At 36.1% G+C, this 23979-nt stretch overlaps 3 protein-coding genes across 3 annotated transcripts; 2 read left to right on the top strand and 1 right to left on the bottom strand.

Moving 5' to 3' along the window:
• Positions 1–2243: 2243 nt before the first annotated feature.
• On the top strand, positions 2244–6352 carry LOC114196246 (palmitoyl-acyl carrier protein thioesterase, chloroplastic-like). The gene is made up of 7 exons (XM_028086829.2): positions 2244–2500; positions 3040–3545; positions 3789–3922; positions 4525–4638; positions 5005–5173; positions 5258–5326; positions 5761–6352. Exons 2-7 carry the CDS (start codon positions 3057–3059, stop codon positions 6028–6030), a joined length of 1245 nt encoding a protein of 414 aa, XP_027942630.1. The 5' UTR covers positions 2244–2500; positions 3040–3056; the 3' UTR covers positions 6031–6352.
• A 930-nt stretch (positions 6353–7282) lies between these two features.
• Positions 7283–11162, top strand: LOC114163807 (serine/threonine protein phosphatase 2A 57 kDa regulatory subunit B' kappa isoform-like). Its single transcript, XM_028048143.1, has 3 exons — positions 7283–7563; positions 8366–9529; positions 10339–11162. Exons 2-3 carry the CDS (start codon positions 8384–8386, stop codon positions 10696–10698), a joined length of 1506 nt encoding a protein of 501 aa, XP_027903944.1. The 5' UTR covers positions 7283–7563; positions 8366–8383; the 3' UTR covers positions 10699–11162.
• Positions 11163–12991: 1829 nt separating this feature from the next.
• Positions 12992–16550, bottom strand: LOC114164212 (tudor domain protein (DUF1767)). The gene is made up of 6 exons (XM_028048790.2): positions 16145–16550; positions 15824–15991; positions 15151–15367; positions 14243–14509; positions 13562–13830; positions 12992–13444 (listed from the first exon to the last, which is right to left on the bottom strand). Exons 1-6 carry the CDS (start codon positions 16406–16408, stop codon positions 13274–13276), a joined length of 1356 nt encoding a protein of 451 aa, XP_027904591.1. The 5' UTR covers positions 16409–16550; the 3' UTR covers positions 12992–13273.
• Positions 16551–23979: the final 7429 nt, after the last annotated feature.

Raw genomic sequence — 23979 nt, forward strand, 5'->3', positions numbered from 1 at the left:
GTACTTTCAAGTTCTCTAACCCATATCTAAAATCACTTCTAGAAGAATGTTTCTATTGGAACATGTTAAATTGCTCAATATTTTTTAGCAAAGAGTTATAAAAACAACAATTGACACAAAACAAAGTAAATGGTTAGCTCAAGTAATATAGACAAAAGATTTAAAATGGACCTCATCTTTCATTAAGTGTTTACACTCAAACCACTCATGTTTTACTCAAAAGTTCACTCATGTATCGCACTTGCGAACTCCTTTTTGAAAGTACTCTCTTTGCCTTTTCCACTTAAATCCTCTTTAACACTTGACAAAGAACTCAGTAGCTTAAGCAAAGAGTGACAAATATCAATGTGAAAATGTTGCGAGATTTAAATCTTGACTCAAGAGGTCACATGTAAAAGAAAACTCTAGACAAAATGTCAAGAAATTTTAAAAGACAAAAACAATAAAGCTAGAAAGAAATTGGACTACCAAATAAAACTAATTGAAAAAATGCAGAGACTCTAAGGAAAGATTGAATGCAATTCATAGATCAAACCTTGGAAATTAGGATTCAAACTTAGATGACTGAAAATCTGCCACTGGTTATTATGTTTATCTTGGATCAAACCTTGTTTCATGGGTCTCTTAAGAAAATAGTTGTTTCTCGAAGCAATATTGAAATTGAGTACCATGTTATTCCATCACTCTGACTGAATCACTTGAATCACCACCCTTCTTCTTGAACTTCACATGCCTTCATCCTTACCCAAGATATATTTTGATGACCTTGAAGTTCTTCTCATCACAAATCCTATCATGTACTCCAAATCAAAATATTTTTAGCTTGATCAACATTTCGTTTGTGTTTGCGTACAATTGATTCATTTACTTACAAGATTTCAAGTTGTTAATATCCTCACCAAACCAATTTCTGCAACCATACATGAGGGATATTACATAAAATTCATGTATTGCGTGTTCCGCATGCATATCCTTCTCTTATATTTTTCCTTTGTGTACATATATAAGAGGAGGCTTGCTCTCTCTCTCTCTCTCTCTCTAAAAAATGATTTTACAGTCTCATAAAATTGTTTGACAATTGTACCTACTCGGTCCATATTTACAATATTATTATTGTTGTTAGGCCCAAAACAACCCAATAAGCATAAAATCGGAGTGTGAGATCCATATGATATATTAACCTCCCTAAAAAGAGGGAAAGGTAATAATATCTATGTGATAGATGATATTATTTATGATATAAACTAAATCCATTAACAGTAACATAATCCATGAACCATGTACTCATAATCCTAAAAAGGCTATAAATACATGACATAACAGGAAGTATCTCATCTTATAATTGTTTTTACTCACAAATACTCATCTAAAATCTCTTACTAACTTGAACATAAAAGAACCTTTGTAGGTGAACTTTTTTCTTGTGGTGATTTGAAGTTCAATCACATGTTAACAATATGGTCAATCCACTCCAAAGACTATTTTGCCAAATGCGAGAAGAACAACAACGATAATACAAAAAGTTTCTCTCTTTTTTACTCATTTTCTCTCTTTCATCTATCTTCACATATTTGCACCTATTTAAGCTATAAATTATTTTTTTTCTTATTAAATTGTGTATATGATACGTATAACTCGAACATGGTATTTCTATATATATTAGTATTACATATATACATAATTTTTTTATCTTATTCAATTTCTTCTTTCCTATAAATTTACTCTGTTAGTTGAATTATGATGGATAAGAATAAAAAAGTTAAAAAATGAATATGAGAAGTCTTTATCACTTCTAGAGTAAAGATTGAAGATGAGAAAAAAGACTTTGAGGAAAGACCAAAACAGGTAGTTGGTACGTAGTGTTAGTTTGGTTTGATTGCAACATATTATAGAAGAGAATATATATAAACATATTAGTTGTGGTGAACATAATTAAGAAGCTACTAATAGCAATACGTAAAACTTCATTGAAAACTAAATTATTACAATTGAATCAGTTTCTTTAATTCGATGTCATAATAATTAAAATAAAATTATATGTTGCTGCTTACTAATATGTGGGTTAACTAAATCACTGAATATTTAGCAGAAAAAATACGAGGAAGTTTAATCTGTAAATTACTATTATTTTATTTATTATTTCGAACTTATTAAATTATTTGAAAAAAAAAAAGTTGGAAACAGAAGAGAGGCGGGCGGGAGGGCGAGTTGGTGTGTTGTATATAAGAAAGCGTTTGGAGTGTAATTGGGTTTCACTAACAATCGCTGGCCCTATCAGACACACGCCTTATTATTAATATTCTTTCTTTACCTTTTACTTTTGGAATTCAGAAAATACCACAACAACATCCATAATTTTTGGATTCCCTTCCCAAAACGAGAGAACAAGAAGAAGGAGAGAGAGAGATTGGAACGGGAAAACGAAGGAGTGCATTCTTTCTCTTTCTTCGCCATCCACTTCCTCTCCCCTCTCTTCTTTTCTCCCCTTTCATTCATCAAGGTATCAACATAAAACGCTGCGTTTCTTCCCGCCACCCTCCTCCCAACTTTCCATTCTTCGTTTTTTTTTCTTTCTTTTTTTCCTTTTTAATTTCGCTTCACAAATCAATGGAACATTCGGGTCTCTCAAATCCAATGTAACACACCCCGGGCTTTCTATCCATTCATCATTCTTTCAATCGCTTTCTCCTCGATTCTCATATGCATTGCCTTGCAACTCATCATTTTTCTGTCAATTATAATATACTAATACCAATGCTTTCTTAAAATTTTCTTTCAATAGCATCAATCTTGGTTTGTGGTGTTTCGTTTTCTATATTCAAACTCAGATCTGCACCGACTTTCGCATTTATTATACATTAATTCACCGATAAATTGGAGTCTGAAAAATCAGTCGTAACTTACACTTTATACTTTTTTTTTTTCTTTTTGTAACTGAAATTTCCGATTGATGTTGTTGTTTTCTTCAAATATTCTTGGCCTCACGATTTGGATGTTAACATGTTTCTGTTTGTAATGATGTTTCAACTTTCCATGCAGGCGTAGGAGTATTCACGATGGTTGCAACAGCCGTAACGGCGTCGTTTATCCCTGTTGTGCCTTCGCCGGACTCTGGAAAAGGGAAGCAGACGCAGTCGGGTGGTGGCTCTGCGAGCCTTAGAGGACTCCAACCGAGAAATGGTTTATGCGGTGGCTTGCAGGTGAAGGCAAACGCTCATGCCCCTCCCAAGGTTAACGACACCGTGAAGGTTGAGGATGATTTGCCATCTTCATCGCCACTCACTCATGCTCCCAGGACTTTCATTAACCAGTTACCGGACTGGAGCATGCTTCTCGCCGCCATCACCACCGCCTTCCTAGCTGCGGAGAAGCAGTGGATGATGCTCGATTGGAAGCCGCGCCGCCCCGACATGCTCGTTGACCCCTTTGGGATAGGAAAGATTGTGGAGGACGGGCTTGTGTTCAGGCAGAACTTCTCAATTCGGTCCTACGAAATTGGCGCTGACAAAACCGCGTCTATAGAGACGTTGATGAATCATTTGCAGGTCAGCTCATGAAAAAACAACTTACCAGCGGTGTTTCCCGTCAGAATTGGAAATCTGTATGATAAATATTCGCATGCGACTTCAAAGTTTAAACTGTAACTTTAATCCTATTTTATATAGATAATTGGTATACTAAATGTTTGTTTGCATGCATGCTACGAAATAAAACTCCAATTCTAAGTTTTGTCAAGTTGTATGTCGGTGTTTTTATTTTATTTTATTTTGTATCTGTCTTAACAACAGGAGACAGCTCTTAATCATGTTAAGACTGCGGGGCTTCTTGGTGATGGCTTTGGCTCCACGCCTGAAATGTGTAAGAAGAACTTGATTTGGGTGGTTACCAAGATGCAGGTTGTGGTTGATCGGTATCCTAAATGGTAAGTTGGTTTGACTTGGCTTTGTATAGAGTGAATTGCAAAAGCATCCATGCTCTCGTCTGTCGATATCTTCTTTTGTCTTTGTCGTCATCTTTTCTTTAAATTTTCATAATATCTGGTTGATTTTTAATTTATTTCTGCAGTTTTGTTGCTTGGGCATCCTGTTTTTGCAAAAAGTGGCATATGAGTTGGAAACTTGGGATTTAATGCGTGCTTGGAATGGATTATAGATCATATTGAAAATAATTTTATTTTTCGTTATCTGAAGTTGTGAATAAAATACTTCTGCCATGCACATGAAATTCTTCCTGGATGGTAGTAAATATAATAAACAAGTTTTATACATAGAGAGTTATGGGAAGTTGCCGTACCTCTGTTAGACTGGATATGAGAGGGCAATAAATAAACTACTATGTATAGATATTTTTACCTTTCATAGTAAAATTGTATATTTCGCTTTTATTATGGTAATAAATTCGGTGCATACACAGGTTTTCAAAAGAAGCAACTTATACCATGTGCCTATTTTTACATTTACTCTGTTCGACGATAAATAATGATTCTGTTTCATCTGAAGCTGACTGAATCTATGTTTGCTTCAGGGGTGATGTTGTTCAAGTCGACACTTGGGTTTCCGCATCAGGGAAGAATGGTATGCGTCGTGATTGGCTTGTGCGTGATGCCCAAACGGGTGAAATCTTGACAAGAGCCTCCAGGTACCAGTTTCAGGAATCCTTTTTTCTGTTGCATATATACATGTTTTGAAGTGTTTTTTCGGAGTCTGAATATTTCTCTAGTGATTCAGCTCTGCTTGTGAAGTTATGTGTTATCATATTTACTTAATCTTAATAAAATATTAACATTCAACTTGCTTTTTTCATGCCTTTAGAAATCTTGATAAAGTCGATCAATTGCAGTATTTAGATTTTTTGCCGATGAGAATTTCTGAATCCACAAACAGTATTTAATACAATCTTAATTTGCTATGAAGTACAAACAAACTCATCTATCTGCTGCACCTTGGTGCTAGGAGATTGTAACAGTTTTCTGATTGGTTGATTTTTTATTTTGACGTTCTACAGTGTTTGGGTCATGATGAATAAAGTGACAAGGAAACTGTCTAAAATTCCCGAAGAAGTCAGGGGAGAGATAGGCGCTTATTTTGTGGATTCTGCTCTAGTTGTGGAAGAGGATAAAAGAAAGCTATCCAAACTTGATGATTCAGCTAATTTCATTCGCACTGGTTTAAGTGTATGCGAACTCTTTGCTAACATTGATTTATTTTCTTAAGTATATCAGATGTTTTCCAATTCTGTTATTTATCTCTATTTACAGCCTAGATGGAGTGATCTAGATGTTAACCAGCATGTTAACAATGTGAAATACATTGGGTGGATTCTGGAGGTAATTGATCTTCTATTATTGAATTCTTATTTAATCGGTCCTTAATTTCTGGAGGTAGAGCTCGTTTGACCTTTTTTAAAGACAGGTTCAATGGTGATACATATACTGTTATTATGCAACACCCACAGTGTGCCAAAGCAACTGACAGTTCTTTTTTTTTTAGAGTAAACTGGGCTTGAGTCTCAATACTTTTGCAGGTTTAGCTTACAAAAGTATTGCATTCTCAGATTTCCTGTCCCATCAAGTGAAAGTCGTTCGAAAATATCAATTTTTTGTATTATAGTTTTGCCTCGTTTCATCTTTTCGTGTCCTACTTTAGAGTCCCCTTTTTTATTAGTGTTTTATTTGTAAGGGTAAACAATAATTTTTATTCGTTTAGTTTGGATTTTGTTGAATCCATTAAACCAAAAATATTTTGCTTTTGATTACTGCAGAGTGCTCCACAACCACTTTTGGAGAGTCATGAGTTGTGTGCCATGACTTTGGAGTACAGAAGGGAGTGTGGCAGGAACAGTGTGCTGGATTCCCTGACTGATATATCTGGTGCTAATGTAGGCAGTTTAGCTGACGGTGGACTTTTTGAGTGCAAACACTTGCTTCGGCTTGAAGATGGTGCTGAAATTGTGAGGGGTAGGACCGAATGGAGACCCAAGTCTGCAAACAACTTTGGAGTTGTGAGTCAGGTTTCAGCAGAAAGCACCTAAATATTGATTGTCAATAACTGGAGGAGTGGCATAACTCCCTTTCCCATGTGCAGATTGGATCAAACCTCGTCAGAGCTTCGTTTTTGTTTTTATCAAGATCTACATGTCTTAAATATATAAAATTTGTGTTACTTGTAAAGAAGGGAAAGGGGAAAGTTGAATTCCATTTCATTTATGGTCATGCTACTCTTAGGTGTCATCAATATTCAATTGTTCGTCAAAATGGCTAAGGCTGTATATTAGTATAATTTCTTTTTCCTTTCCCTTCAAAGGAAAGACGCAACATACCAAAACCAATAAATGTATCTATAGGTTGCAGGCTGACTTGGGTCTCTCATTTGCTGTTTTTATGGTAAGTTAAGCCATTTCTTCCGCTACTTCCATAATTTCAACCTGGACCTCCTTCAAATTTTGTATCCTAGAATATATGAATTGAAATATAATTTTTATGTTTCGGAGAATACAAAATATAAAAATTATATATTTTGAAATATAAAATTTACATTTTGATTGGAAAATACAAAAAAATTATTGGAGTACATATATGGAGGTGCATAAAGAAGCTGATGGGATGTTATGATTAGCTACGCTCGTGAACATAAAGTTAAATTCCAGCGAAGCCCCTTCATGTGCCTCTCTACTGGCGCCCCCATCTTCTTCCTGCACCTCCATTGAAGCAACATTGAAGCAACCAACAATAACACCTTCTTCAACCTCATCAACATGGGTATTGCAGTACTAAGATTGAAAAGAAAATAAAAGGGCAGTGTTGATTTGATGATCTATTCTTATGGGTTGGAAGTGTTGAGAAATTGTAAGTACCTGCATATGGATGATAAGGAATAATGAATGTGTATCATAAAAGGGTGATATTGTTACGTGTTATGTGAATGGGTCCTTGAGAGTTGTGGCATGGGTCACTACTACATTTGTCTGCTACCACCACACAGTTTTTTAATTCCCTTGAAATCAAAATATATTTTGGATTATATAATTAAAATGTAAAATAAGTTATATTTCGGGTGTACATTTTGAAAAGCAAAATCTTAGGAGGTGCCAAAATTCGGGGTATTAATCACAATACAATCACCGTTGTATTAATACACATGTTTTTCTCTTCATTGTGGGCTCAATATATAACATTAATAAAAAGAAGTTGTAAAAAAAAAGAAAAAAGACTAGTCTGAATAAACAGAAAATTAAAAGTTATAGCATGAGACGTTAATTATTTAGGGAGTGGGGTTAGGAAGCGGTAGAATTGTAAGTAACATGTCGCATCGGTTGTCCTCTTCAATCCAGGAATCGGTCATGGAAATCCCCAGATAGGGTCTCACCTCTCTCTATTCCCCAAACAAACCATAAACAAATCTCTCATTTTCTACGTCAAACTCTCTTTCTTTTTCTTCACCACCCAACAAATAAAACACCCTCTTTCTCTTTCTCTTTCTCTTTCTCTTTCTCTATAATGCTTCTTACTTCTTTGACTACTTCTCACTCTCTTCTCCCCAATTTTTTCTTTCCCAAACGAATCAGGTTGGTCGTTTCTGCTTCTCTCTCAATTACCACGTTTTCAGATTTTTAAATTCTTAAATGTACTGATTTCTGTGTTTTGTCTTGTTTGTTCGGGACTCTCTTTTAACTATTTTCTTAATGGATAAAATTGTCTGGTAATGGTCACGTAAGGTTCAAGGATTGTGCCGTGCTTTATTGCTTCCTCAAGTTCTTTGTAATTTTTTTAACTTACACCCCGATCTTGGTTTTTGCCATTCACTGTTGCTTAAAGTTTTTAAATTTGTATTAATTTACTGTTTGTTGATTCTTGCTCTTCTCGATTTTATTTAAATACTTGTTGAGATGAACTTCATCTGGCTTTAAAATAAAAATTATGAAACTCGTCCTTATCTACTGAATTCTGCAAAGGAGCCTTAGATCTGGTTAGAACTTGTTGCTCTTTGTAGTTAGTTCTTTAGAAGATACCCCGAATGCGTTTTTCGAATTACTGTTTATTACATCGACACATATTGTGCAAGGAGTGATGTCTCCCTATTGATTTTGTCTGTATTTGCTGCAGTACGTTCAAGATTGGTTGTGCTTCTGTATTTTTTTTTTAACTGGATTTTGTTTATTTTTTTTCTTTAGTTGTTATCCTTTTGTTCTTGGGTTTAATCTATAAATTGGTCCTCGATGCACTATGAACTCTCATATGCGGGTCTTAGTTTGCTTTTTTTAATATGATTGCACATTTTCGGGTGCTCTTGTGGTTCATTTCACCAATAAAAGGAGTGAGTAGGATTTCGGTTGACTGATAAACTCATACTGGTATTCTATCTGTTAGGTTTGCTGCATTGGCACCATGTTAAAGCAAATTCTTAGCAAATTGCCAAAGAAGTTGCCAAAATCTGACACATCGGATTCTGCCCAGAGTGATTCTGGGAGTGCTACTACTTTTGCAAATGTCTTTCAGTATTCGAATGTTGGGGTTGCCATTTCAAGTAAATTAAATGCAGTGAAGCGGGTATCATCTGTGGTATTTCCAGCTAGCTTGAGTGCTGGAGTGGAAGCAGTTGATCCCCATATATCTTTCAAAGATGTTTCAAATATACAGAAGCAAAACCTGTTTATCAGTAAGTTGAATCTTTGCTGCAGTGTTTATGATAAGAATTGCACAGAGCAAGATGTTAAACATCAAATATTAGTAGAGCTTGTTGATTTTGTTTCTTCTGGATCTGCGAAGTTCACAGAACCATCAATAGCTGCAATGTGTAAAATGTGTTCAAGTAATTTGTTCAGGGTTTTCCCACCTAAGTTTCGTCCTAGTGCTTCTGGTGTAGAAACAGAAGATGAAGAGCTTATGTTTGATCCTTCCTGGTCTCACCTGAAAATTGTTTATGATCTTCTCCTTCAATTCATAAATTATAACGCGCTTGATCTAAAGGTGGCAAAATTGCATATTGATAATGCGTTCATTGTTAGATTGCTTGACCTTTTTGATTCTGAGGACCCTAGAGAAAGAGATTGCCTGAAAGCAATTCTGCATAGAATCTATGGGAAATTCATGGTACACAGGCCTTTCATACGGAAATGTGTCAGCAATATCATCTACCGATTTGTTTTTGAGACTGAACGTCATAATGGAATTGCTGAGTTGCTGGAGATTTTTGGGAGTGTGATTTGTGGGTTTGCGTTGCCATTGAAGGAGGAGCACAAAATGTTTCTGTTTAGGGTTTTAATGCCTTTACACAAACCTAAATCTGTTGGTAGTTATCATCAGCAGTTAACATATTGTGTTTTACAGTTCATTGATAAGGATCCAACACTGGCTAGCACGGTGATAACGGGGCTATTGAAGTACTGGCCTGTAACAAATAGCCAAAAGGAGCTAATGTTCATAAGTGAGTTAGAAGAGGTTTTGGATGCCACAATCATGACTGAATTTCAGAAGGTTATGGTCCCACTGTTCCGACGAATAGCTTGCTGTCTCAACAGCTATCATTACCAGGTAATTTCGGTTAATCTGCTGCTCTTTTAGCATCATTTTCATATGAAAGAGTAAGCTTGTGTCGATTAAACTTAATACATATTCCTGTCACCTTATAGAGAGAACTTCCGTGTAAAATAGTAAGAAATTGGATTCAGCTTGTAAATACCATTATGTTGTCAATCCTTTTTTCTGGCTCTTTTGATATTAATTAGTTTTTCTGATATACTTGGATATATAAATTGATGTAGCCTTGGTGTCATGCAATGCAATTTCCAATTACATGGTTTTGGAGCTCTGGTGAGAATGGTGTGATGGATGAGTGTACATATGAGACAAGATTAAGACTAATGCATTAAATAGAAAAGTTGTAGAAACAATCTCACCTTGAATGATTTGAACATGTCACAAAACTGTAGCAGCAAACTATTGGAAACCATTAAGAAGGGTTTAGAGATCAATTGCTTGTTCTATAAACGTGATATATACTATGGCTTGTTTGATCAATGCAACCGATCCCAGCTTGCAGTAAAAGACTAGATTGTTGCATTGTTTCGGTGATGATAACTGTGATGAAACACTGTCTGACTGACCATATATTTTTCAACAAACTTTTTCTGATACGTTCTTTATTATTAGTTAGTTAAAAAATTTATCAGAAATCATGAATGTATCTCATTGAACACGAAGTGAGATGTAAACAACACAGTTTTGTGATTTTCAGTAAAATTTTCAACCTTAAATAGAAAGTGTATCAGAGGGCATGTAGTTAGTATTTCTATTATGAAGAGTATCTATCTATCAGTCTTCTTATTAGTATCTTTGTTCAGGTGGCTGAACGAGCTCACTTGCTATGGAACAACGAACACATCTTCGATGTTGTCTCCCAAAACCGGGAGGTGATTCTGCCTCTTGTGTTCACAGCACTTGTACATAACACCCAATATCACTGGAACCGAGCAGTGCTCAACCAGACCGAGAACATGAGGAAGATGCTGTCTCAGATGGACGAGGAACTGGTGCTTGCCTGCCAACTCAAGTTGAAGGAGGAAGATTCAAGGTCAAGTGCCGCAGCTGAGCAGCGAAGAGTGACATGGGAACGTCTTGAAGCTGCTGCCACTGCCAACATCCAACCTATAGCTGTAGCAGGTGATGTTTTAGCATCTCCTGCATGTTCGGTGGCATGTTAGTGTTAATGTTCCAAATTACTCAGCAACATGGTTCTTGCGTTTTTCCATGTTGTAAGATGAATTTGCAATGCCATTTAGGTTTGTAAATCCTAGATGTTTGTCTCCCAAAATGTGTTGCTTGTGTTGTGGGAATTGAATAGGTATTTGTTTGTGGTGTCGGTGCAGTCACGCATGCAATTATTTGGTGTGTCAGCACCATCCACTTCTCACTACCTAATGACCTGGCTGGCCCCCACTTTAGCACTTGTATTGGTTCAGTGGTATTGCACTGCACTGAGGAATCGATGTGGTGCCATTGCTGATATTCCTTCACCATACGCTAACACTATGTATGTAGATGGTAGATGTCTATGCATAATGCAGCCTTTTTCTACTGGAGATACCATTCTGTCGTTTTGGGAAAACTAGTAATGGTACTGTAGGTAATTTTATTTTTTATAAATTGCTGGGGTAATTTTCTTAAAGTTTAGTTTTCATGTTTGGTGAGAATTTTGTAGTGTGAACGAATTGGGGAAAATGGTTTCTAATATAATTTCTAGAGTAATTATTTTGAAGTTAATATTTTCATTATAAATCTACTTGATCCTTTTTGTCTGACGCCTTCTTCGTAAGTGCCTCCGCACTGAAGATAATTTCATATTTAGGGGATGCGTTGTAGTTTTATAAAAGAATTATGGTGCTGTTTATAATACACTTCTACAAAGATTCTACTAACTGACAATTCGTTTTAGAAAAGGGTGATGATGTTTTGATACCTGTATTTTTTTTTTTTTTCATACACTCAAGTTACAGCTTCATAAATTATTATTTTATTATAATTTTTTATATTTATTTTATTATTATTATTTTAATTTAATATTTTATTATGAAAAACAGTTTCAAATTGTCCAATGAATGTAAAGAAAATGTGAGTGTCAAATAATACTTTTTCTTTAGAAAATCAACAAATAATACTTTTTCTTTAGAAAATGTTAGCCTTTTCATAACATTCACAATTCACAGTGTTTCACATCAGGTTTCTATTACTCCTTCAACACCATCTAGTTAGAATGAGTCTCCATGTAATGATAATAATTCTTCTTCATTGTTCGTTCTTGGACATTTAATAGTTCGGCTACTGATCATTTATGTCCATCTTCATCTAATCTCACTTCTTTTAATTAAACATGCTTGTACGTATTAGGCTACCAAATGAAAATGAAGTCATAAAAAATTATTTTAATCTGTAACGAACCTTAACCAATAATTTTGATGTCCAATATTCAGGCAAGTTATTAAAATTCATTCTCTACATGTTGTGAGTAGCTTGAAAGTTTCTTTTGCTCCTACATACATTGCATCACTTGTACCTTACAAGTGAACAAATATATGGAACAAGTGCATTCTCCTTAATCACTATCTACACTTGTTTGCTTTCGTCCCTATAAAGCTTTGCCACTGATTTTTATTTTCTGCTCTTTTAATCTTACCGTTATCTGTGTTAAGATAGATATAGAAATAATTTGAAATGAAGCACTAATGAATTAATATTTCTTTACATATGACAAATTAAAGTAAAGTTGTGTTGTTAGAATTTGTCGTTAAAAAGTTAAGATGAATCTTTACTTTTAATCATAATAAAGCAAAACAAAAATAAAATAATATCTTTTTCAATAAAGATTGACTAGTATGCAAAAGAATTAATAACATTTCAACGACATTGAGACTCTAATAATTTCAACAACCATTCGCAGCCAATAGAATAGTATTTAATGAGAAAGTTTAATGAGAAAATTCGTCCTCCATACATTGTTGGGTCTTCTTTTCTTGACAAATAAGGAATATCTATAGCTTATCATTTAAGTTTCTTATGACAACTCAAGCCAAATCGATATAGAGAGAGAGGAGAGAAATAGAAAAAAAAATGTTTAAAGGTTGGATCATTATATAGTAAAAATAGAGATAAAATTATGAATAGACATATAAGAAAAATTATAGTGATTCCACAATTTTTTCCTTCTATCTTTATTATTTTTACCAAAATATACAGTATCTCACTCTTTAACTATTTCACTTATTAAATCCAGCGTCTCCTTATTTGTATATTATTTATTTTGTTTTGGTGAAACAAATTTCTTGTAATTAGGGAATATAAACTCTAAAACACTTGCAACGACTGATTCAAACCTTGTCATTCATATGTTATATCTTCATTCCAGAATTTCTTTAAGTTGCACATTTCTCTTTACTAATGCAAGTATACAAGAGAATTCGGTTGGGTTCGGGTTCAGAATATCAGCGAGGCTAAAGGAGATAAGACTCATGGCTCAACTACATTCAAAATAAGAAACCTGATGATAAATTCACTGATCAATCTATGTGGAAAAAAAATGCAATAAAATAACCAACAAACTATGATACATGTAACAAAGAAAACCTAAAGGTTTGTCACAATTTTTTTCAGGATTCATCACCTTGAAAACTGAACCCAATGCTATAGTTGGTCTGGTCATTGGATTTTACCATGGAACCATTACCACTATGAACCACGATTTCCATCTCCACAAGAAAAAGAAGAGGAAAAAGAATATTTTAGTCAACCATATCTTCCTCTCCCCCTTCCTCTTCCCCTTCCTCTACCCCTTCCCCTTCCTCTTCTTCCTCCTTGTGCCATTTGATGGCTGCTTTCAGAATCCCTTTCATATGTGAACATACTCATCCTAATATCTTGTGCCTTGGCTTCATGAGTACCCACGCCCCATCCTTCCTAAACAAGTCAAATCATATAAGATAATAAGACATTGGACCAACTATTAGTGATGAAGAAAAAAGAAAAACAAAACAGCATAATCCACAAATATTACTAAAAGTATAAGGTACTGACCCGAGAATCCTCAAGGTTTAGTTGATTTTGAAGTTGCCTAGCAAGATCCTCATCATGACTGATATATAGATCCTTGTCCATATTAGTAAGCTTTGTCTGGGCCTTTCTATTTTCATATTCTTCCAGAGTGAATACAACTGGATCTTCTTCTTTCCCTTTGCCCCTATGTTTCCAACCCCTACCACGTCGATCATTCTGATTTGGTTGATTCAGCTTCTGAAGTAATTTTTGGGCAGCTGCTTGATTTTGCACAGGAACAGATTCCACAACTGTAAACAGGGCAAACATCAATACCACATTAATACCATCGGAGACAAAGAACATTGAATAATAAATAAAAAATGGATTCGGTAGGGTTTGATTCATATTTTATATTGCATATGTAACTTCATTGTTAGTTCATTCCGAAAGAGATGCAGAAAGTCTGATTGTTCATATCATATAAAACATCCAACCAATGAGGCACTTTCTCCAGGGCACAAGTATGCCGGTTTAGATTAAGCTTTGCTTATTAATAGAACCTGGCCAGTAAAACCCATTTCAACCAACTAAAATAACAAGTGAAAAAAGAATACCAATTCAAAAAGACATTTTCCTGTTGTGGACTCAATTTCAGATGCACTTCAAGATTATATTATATATACCAAAAGCACTTGACAAAATATACGACAAAGGAAGCACCTTCTTTTGGCCTTGTGCCCGAACTACTAGCCTTGTCTTGAGCTCTTTGTTGAGGTAGATTGGATTCTAGATTTACGTCCAAAATATCTGCTTTCTGATTGGGGCCTTGCGGGATATCAGTTGGTCTCTTCTCAGTTGTACTGAGCATAGCAGTTTGCTTATGATTTCTACTAGAATTATAATCTGCAATACCTGTTGGTCTCATCTCAGCTTCACCAACATCAGCAACTGGCTTACGACTTCTACTAGAGTTATAATCTGTAATACCTGTTGGAGATCATGTTTCTGTCAATTCCATGCAAACTATCATGAAAAAACACCACATTTGGTGTTTGAAGGTCTATTGTTAGAGCACCAATAGGATATCCAGATTTGTTCCAGAAACAGTTAAGACTAGTAGAATTCACAAACTTCCCTTGAAATTACTGAATCCTGCAAATTAGCCATTAGTTTTTTCCCTTGACGGATTATTTCAATGGAATGGAAATCATATCAAAGAGAAGTTAGTTCCAGGAGTCTCTTTTATCTGTATAAAGTGGTCTGTTAAACATTAATAGGAGGTATCAGTATTACAAAAACTAACAATGTGATGGACGTTCAATATTTGAAGGGTTGCTTCCATAAGATTTCCAAATGTTGGAGGCCAGTGTAATTTACTGCACCAAGCAGTTCTTGCAAATAATCATCAAAAATATGAGTAGCCTCAAAAGAAGGCAGGATGAACATCAATAATCATCATCCATATAACAATTTACTTAGTTATCAATTCCAATTCCGTGCTAATAACAAGAATCACTTGATTATGAACAATAATGACAAACCAAAATCACAATCAATCTTCAAGAGAAAAACACTGCACATACTAAAAAATAAAAGGGAAAGAATGACAAAAAAATGTTCCTTTTGACCTGAGTAAGATCCAACCTGCAGCTTCACAAACTGTGGAGGACCACCTGTATCACGATTCTCTAGCTTTCTTAAAGATGACCGGGAGAATCCTGAATATTTTTTATTCATCTCCCATTCATCGTAGAGTGACTGAACAACACCTCCTAATACAGTCAATACTTTAGGAGTTAAGCAAACAATTCCACTGTGAACTGCAACTTTATTTTCCAAACGGATCTGTCCAATGGAAACACAACAGTATCATAAAAGGTAAAACTGATTTATAATTGACACATAACACGAGACAGAGGCAACAGATCACATAATCACAAAGTACAAACATCCCACACACTATAATAACATAAAGCAGGTCAGCAATCAAGACATATTAATGATAGTCAACAGAATATAGCAGTTGTTATAAATCATTTCCCGTATTCCAGAGCGCATCCTATCCTAAATTTAAACATTTCCCGTATTCCTATCCTATGAGCATGTCGTACAAAGTATCTTGTCTTCATGTGTTCGCAATATCTCACTATATCAAAGAACAGGGTTTCCCCATTTATAACATTGTTATAAATCAACGAAATTTTCAAAGGTTTATTATAGACTATGCCATGCATTCGATCACAAACTCACAATCATAAAGGTACACGCAGTTGCTGCAATTCATAGCAAGAACGGCATTACCTTAGTACCCGGAACAACATTGTCGGGTATAGAAGGAACGTGAGAATATTCCACGGCAGTTATTTCGGAGTGACCATCAGTGAGACACAATCTGAGAACTCTCCGATCACCTGAATTCCTCAAAAACTCATCCACGCTGCTCTTAGATATGTCCCTCACCGAATTTATCTGCTAAAGCCAACAAATTTCGAATTTTAAAATAAACAAACAAATAATACGAGTTACCAAATCCTATCAGAATTAGAAAAAAGAAAAATTAAAATAAAAAACACATTTTTCACCCTCCAGTAGTTTTAATAGGTGGAAAGGTGAAGAAATTGCCTGAAGAACTTTTGGGCCGTGAAGAAAAGATGAAGCATTGCGAAGAAGAGAGGGTTGGGGTAGAGACTTGGCGCCAATGGATCGGAGGTCCGAATTGAGGAGCTCTGACTCGACAGAACGTAGGAATTTGGAAGGTTCATCAGCGAGTGCGGATTGAATGACGATGATGGCCTTCAAATTGTCTGTGTCTTCCAAACACCAACCTCTTTGCCTTAGGGTTTCCATCACCATTCCGGAATCCCAACCTCTCGAGTTCTCCTCCATCCCCAACTCTGTTCAACTTCCACTGTGCTCCGGTTTCAACCAGTGGGCGAAACGCTACGCACAACCTTTCCAAAACGCGAACGTTATTGGTGTTAGGGTGAGAAACTTTTCGCTACAGAGAGAGAAACTGAGTTTATGATTTTCAATTTCTAATCATTTTAAAGTATAATGCATTTAATAAAAAAAATAATTACTGATTTGCTCCTTACTTATGTTTATCCTCTCTTCTATCCATTTTAAAAAATTTGACAAAAAACTAAAATACATTAACTTTTCAAAAATCGTCGATTTTCACAAGACAAAATCAAATTAAAATTAAAAAATCAGAAGAATCAACTTAATATTTTTTGAAAATAACAAGAATCAAATAAATAATTAAACTTTAAAAAAATATTATCAATCTGTCTTTTTAGTTTGAAAAGAATTTTAAATAGGCTTTTTTTCCTGCAAAAGGAAAAATATCTTTATTTTATAGTCTCTTTAATTCCTTTTTTTTTAATGATATTAAAATTTGTTGATGAGTAAATTTTGATATTCATCTTTATAAAATATTCTTGCTTTTCTTCTAGAATAACTTATAACGTTAGTTTTGTTTTTAAATTTTACTTTAAAACAAAATATAATATTTATATTATGGATTTCAAACTTTTTTAATGGTGTTTTCTTGAATGATAGTAAAAATACATAATAGTTAATGTTATGTAGTAATGAACGTAAACACATAGAAACTAAGTAAGTTGGGATGTACAAAAAAGCTAAGCAGGTTGGAAAGTACAAAAGAGCTAAGCAGATTGAAATGTACAAAGGAGCTGAGCATGCTAGGGTGTACAAAGGAGCTAAGCAGGTTGGGATGTACAGAGAAACTAAGCAGACTGTGATGTATAGAGAAACTAAGTAAGTTGGGATGTATAGAGGAGCTAAGTAGGCTGGGAACATGGAGGCACAAGGGGCTGAGTATATCTCAACCCATTCCAATATTGGAGGTGTAGGAGTGGTTGAGAGGTGTATAGAGGAGCTTAAGGGCCGAGTATATCTCGACCTATTCCAATTGGTGCGGTGTAGGGTGGCTTAGTTAGGATGGTCAAGATGGTCACCATTAAGGGTCATATATATCTCGGCCTAGCCAAAGGGTGCAAGTGTATTGGCCCAACACGGGCAACTTACGAGCATACTAGCAAGTGGAAGTTCCAAATGAAGTAAGGAAAAATAATGGGGCGCTCGACAATATCGACAATTATGATACGGTATTGATAAAAGTTATTAACATTTATGAAAGGATATAAACAGAACGGAATGTAATAAAGAGGTAATAAGGACATGATTAGTGACAAGTAATATAAATATAAAGGTTCATGTTTATAGAAGGTATGCTTTTCTGAGTTCAATCATCCCTTAGATATCTTATCGAAGTATTCCTAACTTGAGCGTTGGAGTGTCTGTAGGTACCCACCCTTTGGGAGTGTCGTTAGAGGAGCAGTTCAAAGACAGGTCACGAGGAGCAGTTCAAAGACATGTTACGAGGAGCATAAGTCAAAGAAGGAGACTCTTGATATCGCTTAGATCTCTATACAAGAACATTTTGGCGCCCACTGTAGGGCCAAGCTTATCTCAAGAGACATGGTGTCAATGAGAACAAAGACGGATTACAACGCGGCACTGGCTGAAATGCAAAGGGAAATATAGCACCAATTGGAGGAGGTACAACATAAGAGTGGTGAAGAGGTTAATGCCCTTAGGGCAGAAAACCAAAGAATTTGTAGACAGGCGGAGCAGCCTTCCTAGAGGGGAGAAGGGTCACGTGAGGAAGAGGAGTGGGAGAAAACATCAACACAGGAAGGGTCTAGGGCACTAACTCATACTAACCAAACAAGGGCAAGAATAGGGGCACCAAGACGTCATCCTTTCGTGGATGGGATCTTGGACGTTGAGCTTCCAGCATGATGGAAGGGACTAACCATGAGTCAATACGATAGTACTATCAACCTAGAAGAACATATCAATGTCTTCACCACCCAGATGGGATTATACACCTTGGAAGACAAAATCCTTTATCGTATATTTCCAACATCACTGAAAGGCCCACCCTTAGTTGGTTTACGAGGCTCTCATCTAACTTAATTGATTCTTTCAAAACGTCGACAACACGCTTTGGCATCCAATTCATCACTAGTAAACCTCACTGTCTTACCTCCCTAGCCCTCATGAATATACGCCAAGAAAAGGAGGAACCTTTGAGGGAGTTCATAGAGCAGTTTGCAAAGATTTCGCTGAATATCAGTAACATGAATCCAAAGGAGGCAATGCATCACCTCATTAGAGCCCTCATGCCATGCTTGTTTGTCGATAGCTTATGCAAAAGCCTATGGTAGATCTCGATGAGCTCAAGACAAGAGCGATTAAGTTCATGCAAATGGAGGAGCTCAAAGAGTTCTGCAGCACCAATAGAGTGGAGAATGTTGATCGGAGGAACATAGGGAAAAAAAGGATGACAATTGTTTGACCGGGAAGCAGATTCAGGGAACACAAATAGTCGAAATATAATCAATACACCAGGGAATGTTCCTCACTTGAAATTTTATTATAGTTAGTTTGTGTTTACTTTACAACATTTTACAATGTACTCTTTACTACCTTGATATTTTTTTCCCTAAGGAGGATTTTGGCCAAGGAGGTTTTAACGAGACATCATGCCAATAAATTACGAGACATTGTTATTATTATTGTTATGTCTTTTGTCTTTTTACCCAAATAGATATTAAAAACTTGGAGACTTTCGTTGTAATGTCGTGAAAAGACAACTCTATCAAAGCTTTTCTTAGCAATGGAAAGGAAGTTTCATTTTACAGAATGATCCCTCCTATAATGGGTAAGGAAGTTTGATTGTCTGAGATGATCCCTCCCTCACCTATGTAAAGAAATTCATGACACATGCAAGTGAATCAAACAACATTCACGATGGACAAGGATGTTCTCATCCTACAATTTGGGATATTCTTGACCCACTTGCGGGTCAAGATGCTATATCCCTATATTTTGTTTTCCACTTTTATCCTTCTTAAATAATTTCATCCTTTGATTGATTTATTTATTTTTATTTTATTTAAAAAAAACAAATATATTTGAAAATTATAAAAATTACAAATATAGAAAAATTCAAAAAAATGTTCTCTTTTTTTCTTTTATTGTGTTTGTCCAGCAGTTCGCGTCGTGTGACACTTTCTTCCAAATAATTCAAAAATACTAAAAATAATTTTATTTCCCTTTTAGTGTTTGTCCGACCGCTCGTGTCGTGTGACACATATTTTCAAGTAATTCAAAAATACCAAAAAAAATATAAAATTTCAAAAAAATACAAAATATCAATGTTTTCCAACATATATCTTTTTAAGAACTACGTGATCCTTGATTCTCCCCTGTGAGATACGTAAGAGCAAGGCCAGTCCTTGTCAGGTTCACCTCCAAAAAATCAAATCATTTTCTCAATTGTTTTCCAAATCGTTTCTCCTAAAGAACTACGTAACCCTGATTTCTCATTTTTAATGAGAATACGTAGGACCAAGGTCAATCCTTATCGGGCCCAAAAACTTAAAAAATATTTTTGTTTCTTTTTAATATTATTGTTTCATTATTTTTGGGGAAAATTAACATTTTGAAAATCACATCAACTTTGCATATTTAATTAAAGGTACCGCCCTGGGGCGGGCGTTGTAGGGACCTAACACCTTCCCTATGCGTAATCAACTCCCGAATCCAAAATCGAAATTTTCACAGACTTGTCTTATCTTTATGGTTTTCCATAGTTTTCCATAATAATTATGGTGACGACTCCAAAATCTCTTTTTCAAACTCGTTTTCTTTTTGGTTCGTCGTCCCATCGCGATTCTGGTTGTGACATCTCCCCATTAGATAGTGCCTCCATTTCTGAACCACCATCACCACAGCCATTAACTCTTTCTCATAAACAGATTTGTTAAGTTTTCTCTGACAAAGTTTGACTCATATAAGCCACGGGGTGCCCTTTTTACATTAACACAGTGCCTAGTCCCTGGCTTGATGCATTAGTTTCATCCACAAAATGTTTGTTAAAGTCAGGTGCAGCCAAAACTAGAACTCTTGTCATGGCCACTTTTAACTTCTCAAAGGCTTCTTTGGCTGCTGCATTCCATTGGAATTGATCTTTCTTTAATTGTTGCGTTAAAGACCAAGCAATTTTCCCATATCCCTCCACAAGTTTTATATAGTATCTGGTTAAACCCAGGAACCCTCTCAATCCTTTAACATCTTTGGTGTAGGCCATTCTAACATTGCTTGTATTTTACTAGGGTTAGCCACTACCCCCTGTCTGGATATGATGTCCCCAAATACTCTATTTGGGGTCGACCAAATGAACATTTTTTTTGTTCATAACTAATCCATGATGCCTTAAGGTTTCCAAGACAGATTTGACATGGTCAACATGGTTATTCCAATTCTTACTGAACACCAAAATGTCATCAAAAAATACTAAAGCAAACTTCCTCAAATAAGGATGAAGAACCTGGTTCATGAGATCTTGGAAGGTGGATGGTGCATTGGTAAGCCCAAATGGCATCACAAAAAATTCATAATGTCCCTCATGTGTCCTTAAAGCAATTTTGTTGACATTTTCCTCTTTCATTCTAATCTAGTTGTAACTAGATTTCAAATCCAATTTAGTGAATACCCGAGTTCCTCCTAACTCATCCAATAGCTCATCTATAACGGGAAGAGGGAATTGATCTGGCATGGTCAGCTTGTTAAGAGCCATGTAATCTATGTAGAATTTTCAACCTCCATCCTTCTTCTTGACTAAAATTACGGGGCTACTAAACAGATTGTTGTTGGGTCTTATAATACCAACAATCAACATCTCCTTCACAAATCTCTGAATTTCATTTTTTTTATAATAAGGATATTTGTAGGGCCTGATGTTCAAAACCGTTGATCTTGCCTTGTGATTGCATGATTCTTGGGGGAGGTAATCCTGTGGTTCCTAGAATAATTCAACAAATTCTTCTAGTATGACCATCATCTCCTTATCACAGACACCCTCTTCTTCCTAGTGTATGGCTTCCAAGATTTGATACGAAAGTATGAACCCCTCTCATTCATCATTGAGAGCCTTCAGTAAGGCCTTCTATGATGTTTGTGATTTGCACAAAGAGGGATCACCCCTTAGTTTCTTTTTCTCTCCCCCGTGGCCCCATGCTAACTCTAGATTTTTAAAGTTAGCTCTCACTTCTCCCAAACCCGCCAACCACTCCAGTCCCAACAATATATCTAATCCTCCTAAGTCCATGAGGAGGAAACGTTGTTGTATAATAATACCTTTCACCTCCAATCACAGTTGTGGCAAATTCCCCTGTTCTTCAACTTTTCCCTTGTGCCCACTTCCACTTCAAACTCTGTAGTATTTTGGACCTTCAAATTAAGCAATCGAGTCAATTTTCGGGATATAAAATTTGTTGTAGCTTCGCAATCTACCAGTACAACCACTTCAACATCATTAATTGTCCTTTTCACCTTGAATGAATGGTTAAAAGTCAGACCCACCTCCTCTGCAAGGAGATTTGTAAGACTTTCATTGAAAGCATCTCCGATTTCATTTCCTCCTCTCCATTGTCCTCCGAATCCGCACCTTCCGTCCTTTTCGTCAGCACGAGTTATAAGTGTTTCATCTTGCAAACATGTTTGCAACCCCACAATTCACCACATTTAAAACATAACCCTTTACGACTCCTTTCTCTGAGCTCAGCTTGGGATAACCCCCCCTCCGTTGATTTTCTTATCCCCTCCTTCGATCTCCAATCCTCTACTAGAGTTCCCTTCTTTCCCTCCTCCTTGTTCCCACCTAGTAAACCCTCTATTTGGTTTCACCAACAGTCGTTCCTGCATTTTTTTTTCTAGACTCAACAACCCCACTCGTAGAAACGCTTGGTTCTTCTCAATAGTGCAAAAATGGCTTATACTGTCACCTATTCCATGTCTATTCAAGAAAATCCCAACGTTAAAAATGACTGATGACATTTTTGTAACCCTCCACCTCCGACGTTGAGTAACATCAGTTGACTAGCAACAAACGTTTAATAACGTCGGTGCTCCTAGCAATAGACATTGAGTAATGTTTGTGCACACATGGTCTGACATCAAATTCAATTTGCAGTTTTAAAAAACACAAAATCCTTTTCTAGTTCCTATTTCTTTGCCCTTTCCTCCTTCTACAGTGACCCAACGACGACAACGAGTTTTCCACCACCGCAAAAGGTGATTTTTAATTCGTTTAACTCAAATGAAACTTGATTGGCACCTTTGGTTTACATTTTTTTAACATTTTTACCGTTCATTTAGGCTAGGATTCACATGGCAACAGTAGCAGCGAGGTTGTGCAACTCCTCTGACGACCTTCAACAACATCAACAAAAGACGACTAGCTTCTCCACGACCACCCTAAAAACACTTTTCTCAAACGTTGAATCTTCGGATCTTCTCCTGTCAACCCTTAGCTTCCAATTAGTAATGGTTTTCTTTTAGGGTTTCATTTTTTTTCACTTTGCCGTTAATTTCTCACTTTGGCATCTTTGTTGTTTATTTCTGTGAAGAGATTCAGTTTTAGGTGCTGTGTTTCGAAATCTCTGGTGCATTTAAGACTGGCTGATTTGCCCCATTCAGTGGCCATGCCATCTCTGTTTTGGGTTTGGTTGATTGTGGTTACTTCATAGTCGTTTCACGTGTTCAAACAAAGCAAATTTTTTCCTTCTTTCAGCGTGAAAATGGACGTCTATTGTCCAATCCTCCGACGTTAACTAACGTCTGTTGTTCAATCCCCCGACGTTAACTGACGTCGATGTATATTTCAGACGTTAATTTTGAAATCACCCAATACGACGTCGGAGTTTGGACAAACGTTAAAGGCCAAATATATCAGACGTTAAAAGCCTTTTTGTGTTAGTCTCTCTTCTATTAGTAACACACGATCCATTAGTTCATCTAGAGACTTTGAATCATATAGTTTAAGCTCGACTTGGATTTTCTCCTTCAACCCGTTTAGGAAAATTCCCTTTAACATTATCCTTTCTTCTTTTTTTAAAGGAGCTGATTCTCTTTCGAATTTTTCTGATACTTCATCACTAGTGTCGTTTGTTTGATGCACAATAATGGTCCAAATGGGTTTTGGATTACCCTAGGTTGAAATCGTCGCACCAGAGCACCTTTGAAAGCTTCCCAGTTTATCTCTGAGTTTTGCTCCTCCCACCATTGGTACCAACTGAAGGCTTGATCCTCTAACGCTATCACCACCTCGTCCAACTTGTCTTCTTCTTCGAGCATGTTTAACTTGAAATACCGCTCCACTATGATTATCCATCCATAAGCATCTTCTCCTCTGAAAATGGGGATTCGCAGTTTTCATCCCCCGAAATCCCGTGAAGATTCCCTACTACTCAAGTTGGTCGTATCACTATCGCCATCTATGTTCTCCACCTCATCGTCTTTGGTCGCCTTCATACCCCTTCTTCTGTGTGAGTGTCGCTTGTGGGAATGTCCCCTACAAGAAG

Source organism: Vigna unguiculata, chromosome 9 (genome assembly GCF_037176805.1).
Source record: "Vigna unguiculata cultivar grain cowpea cultivar isolate G323 ecotype 2 chromosome 9, ASM3717680v1, whole genome shotgun sequence".
NCBI classification, from domain to species: domain Eukaryota; kingdom Viridiplantae; phylum Streptophyta; class Magnoliopsida; order Fabales; family Fabaceae; genus Vigna; species Vigna unguiculata.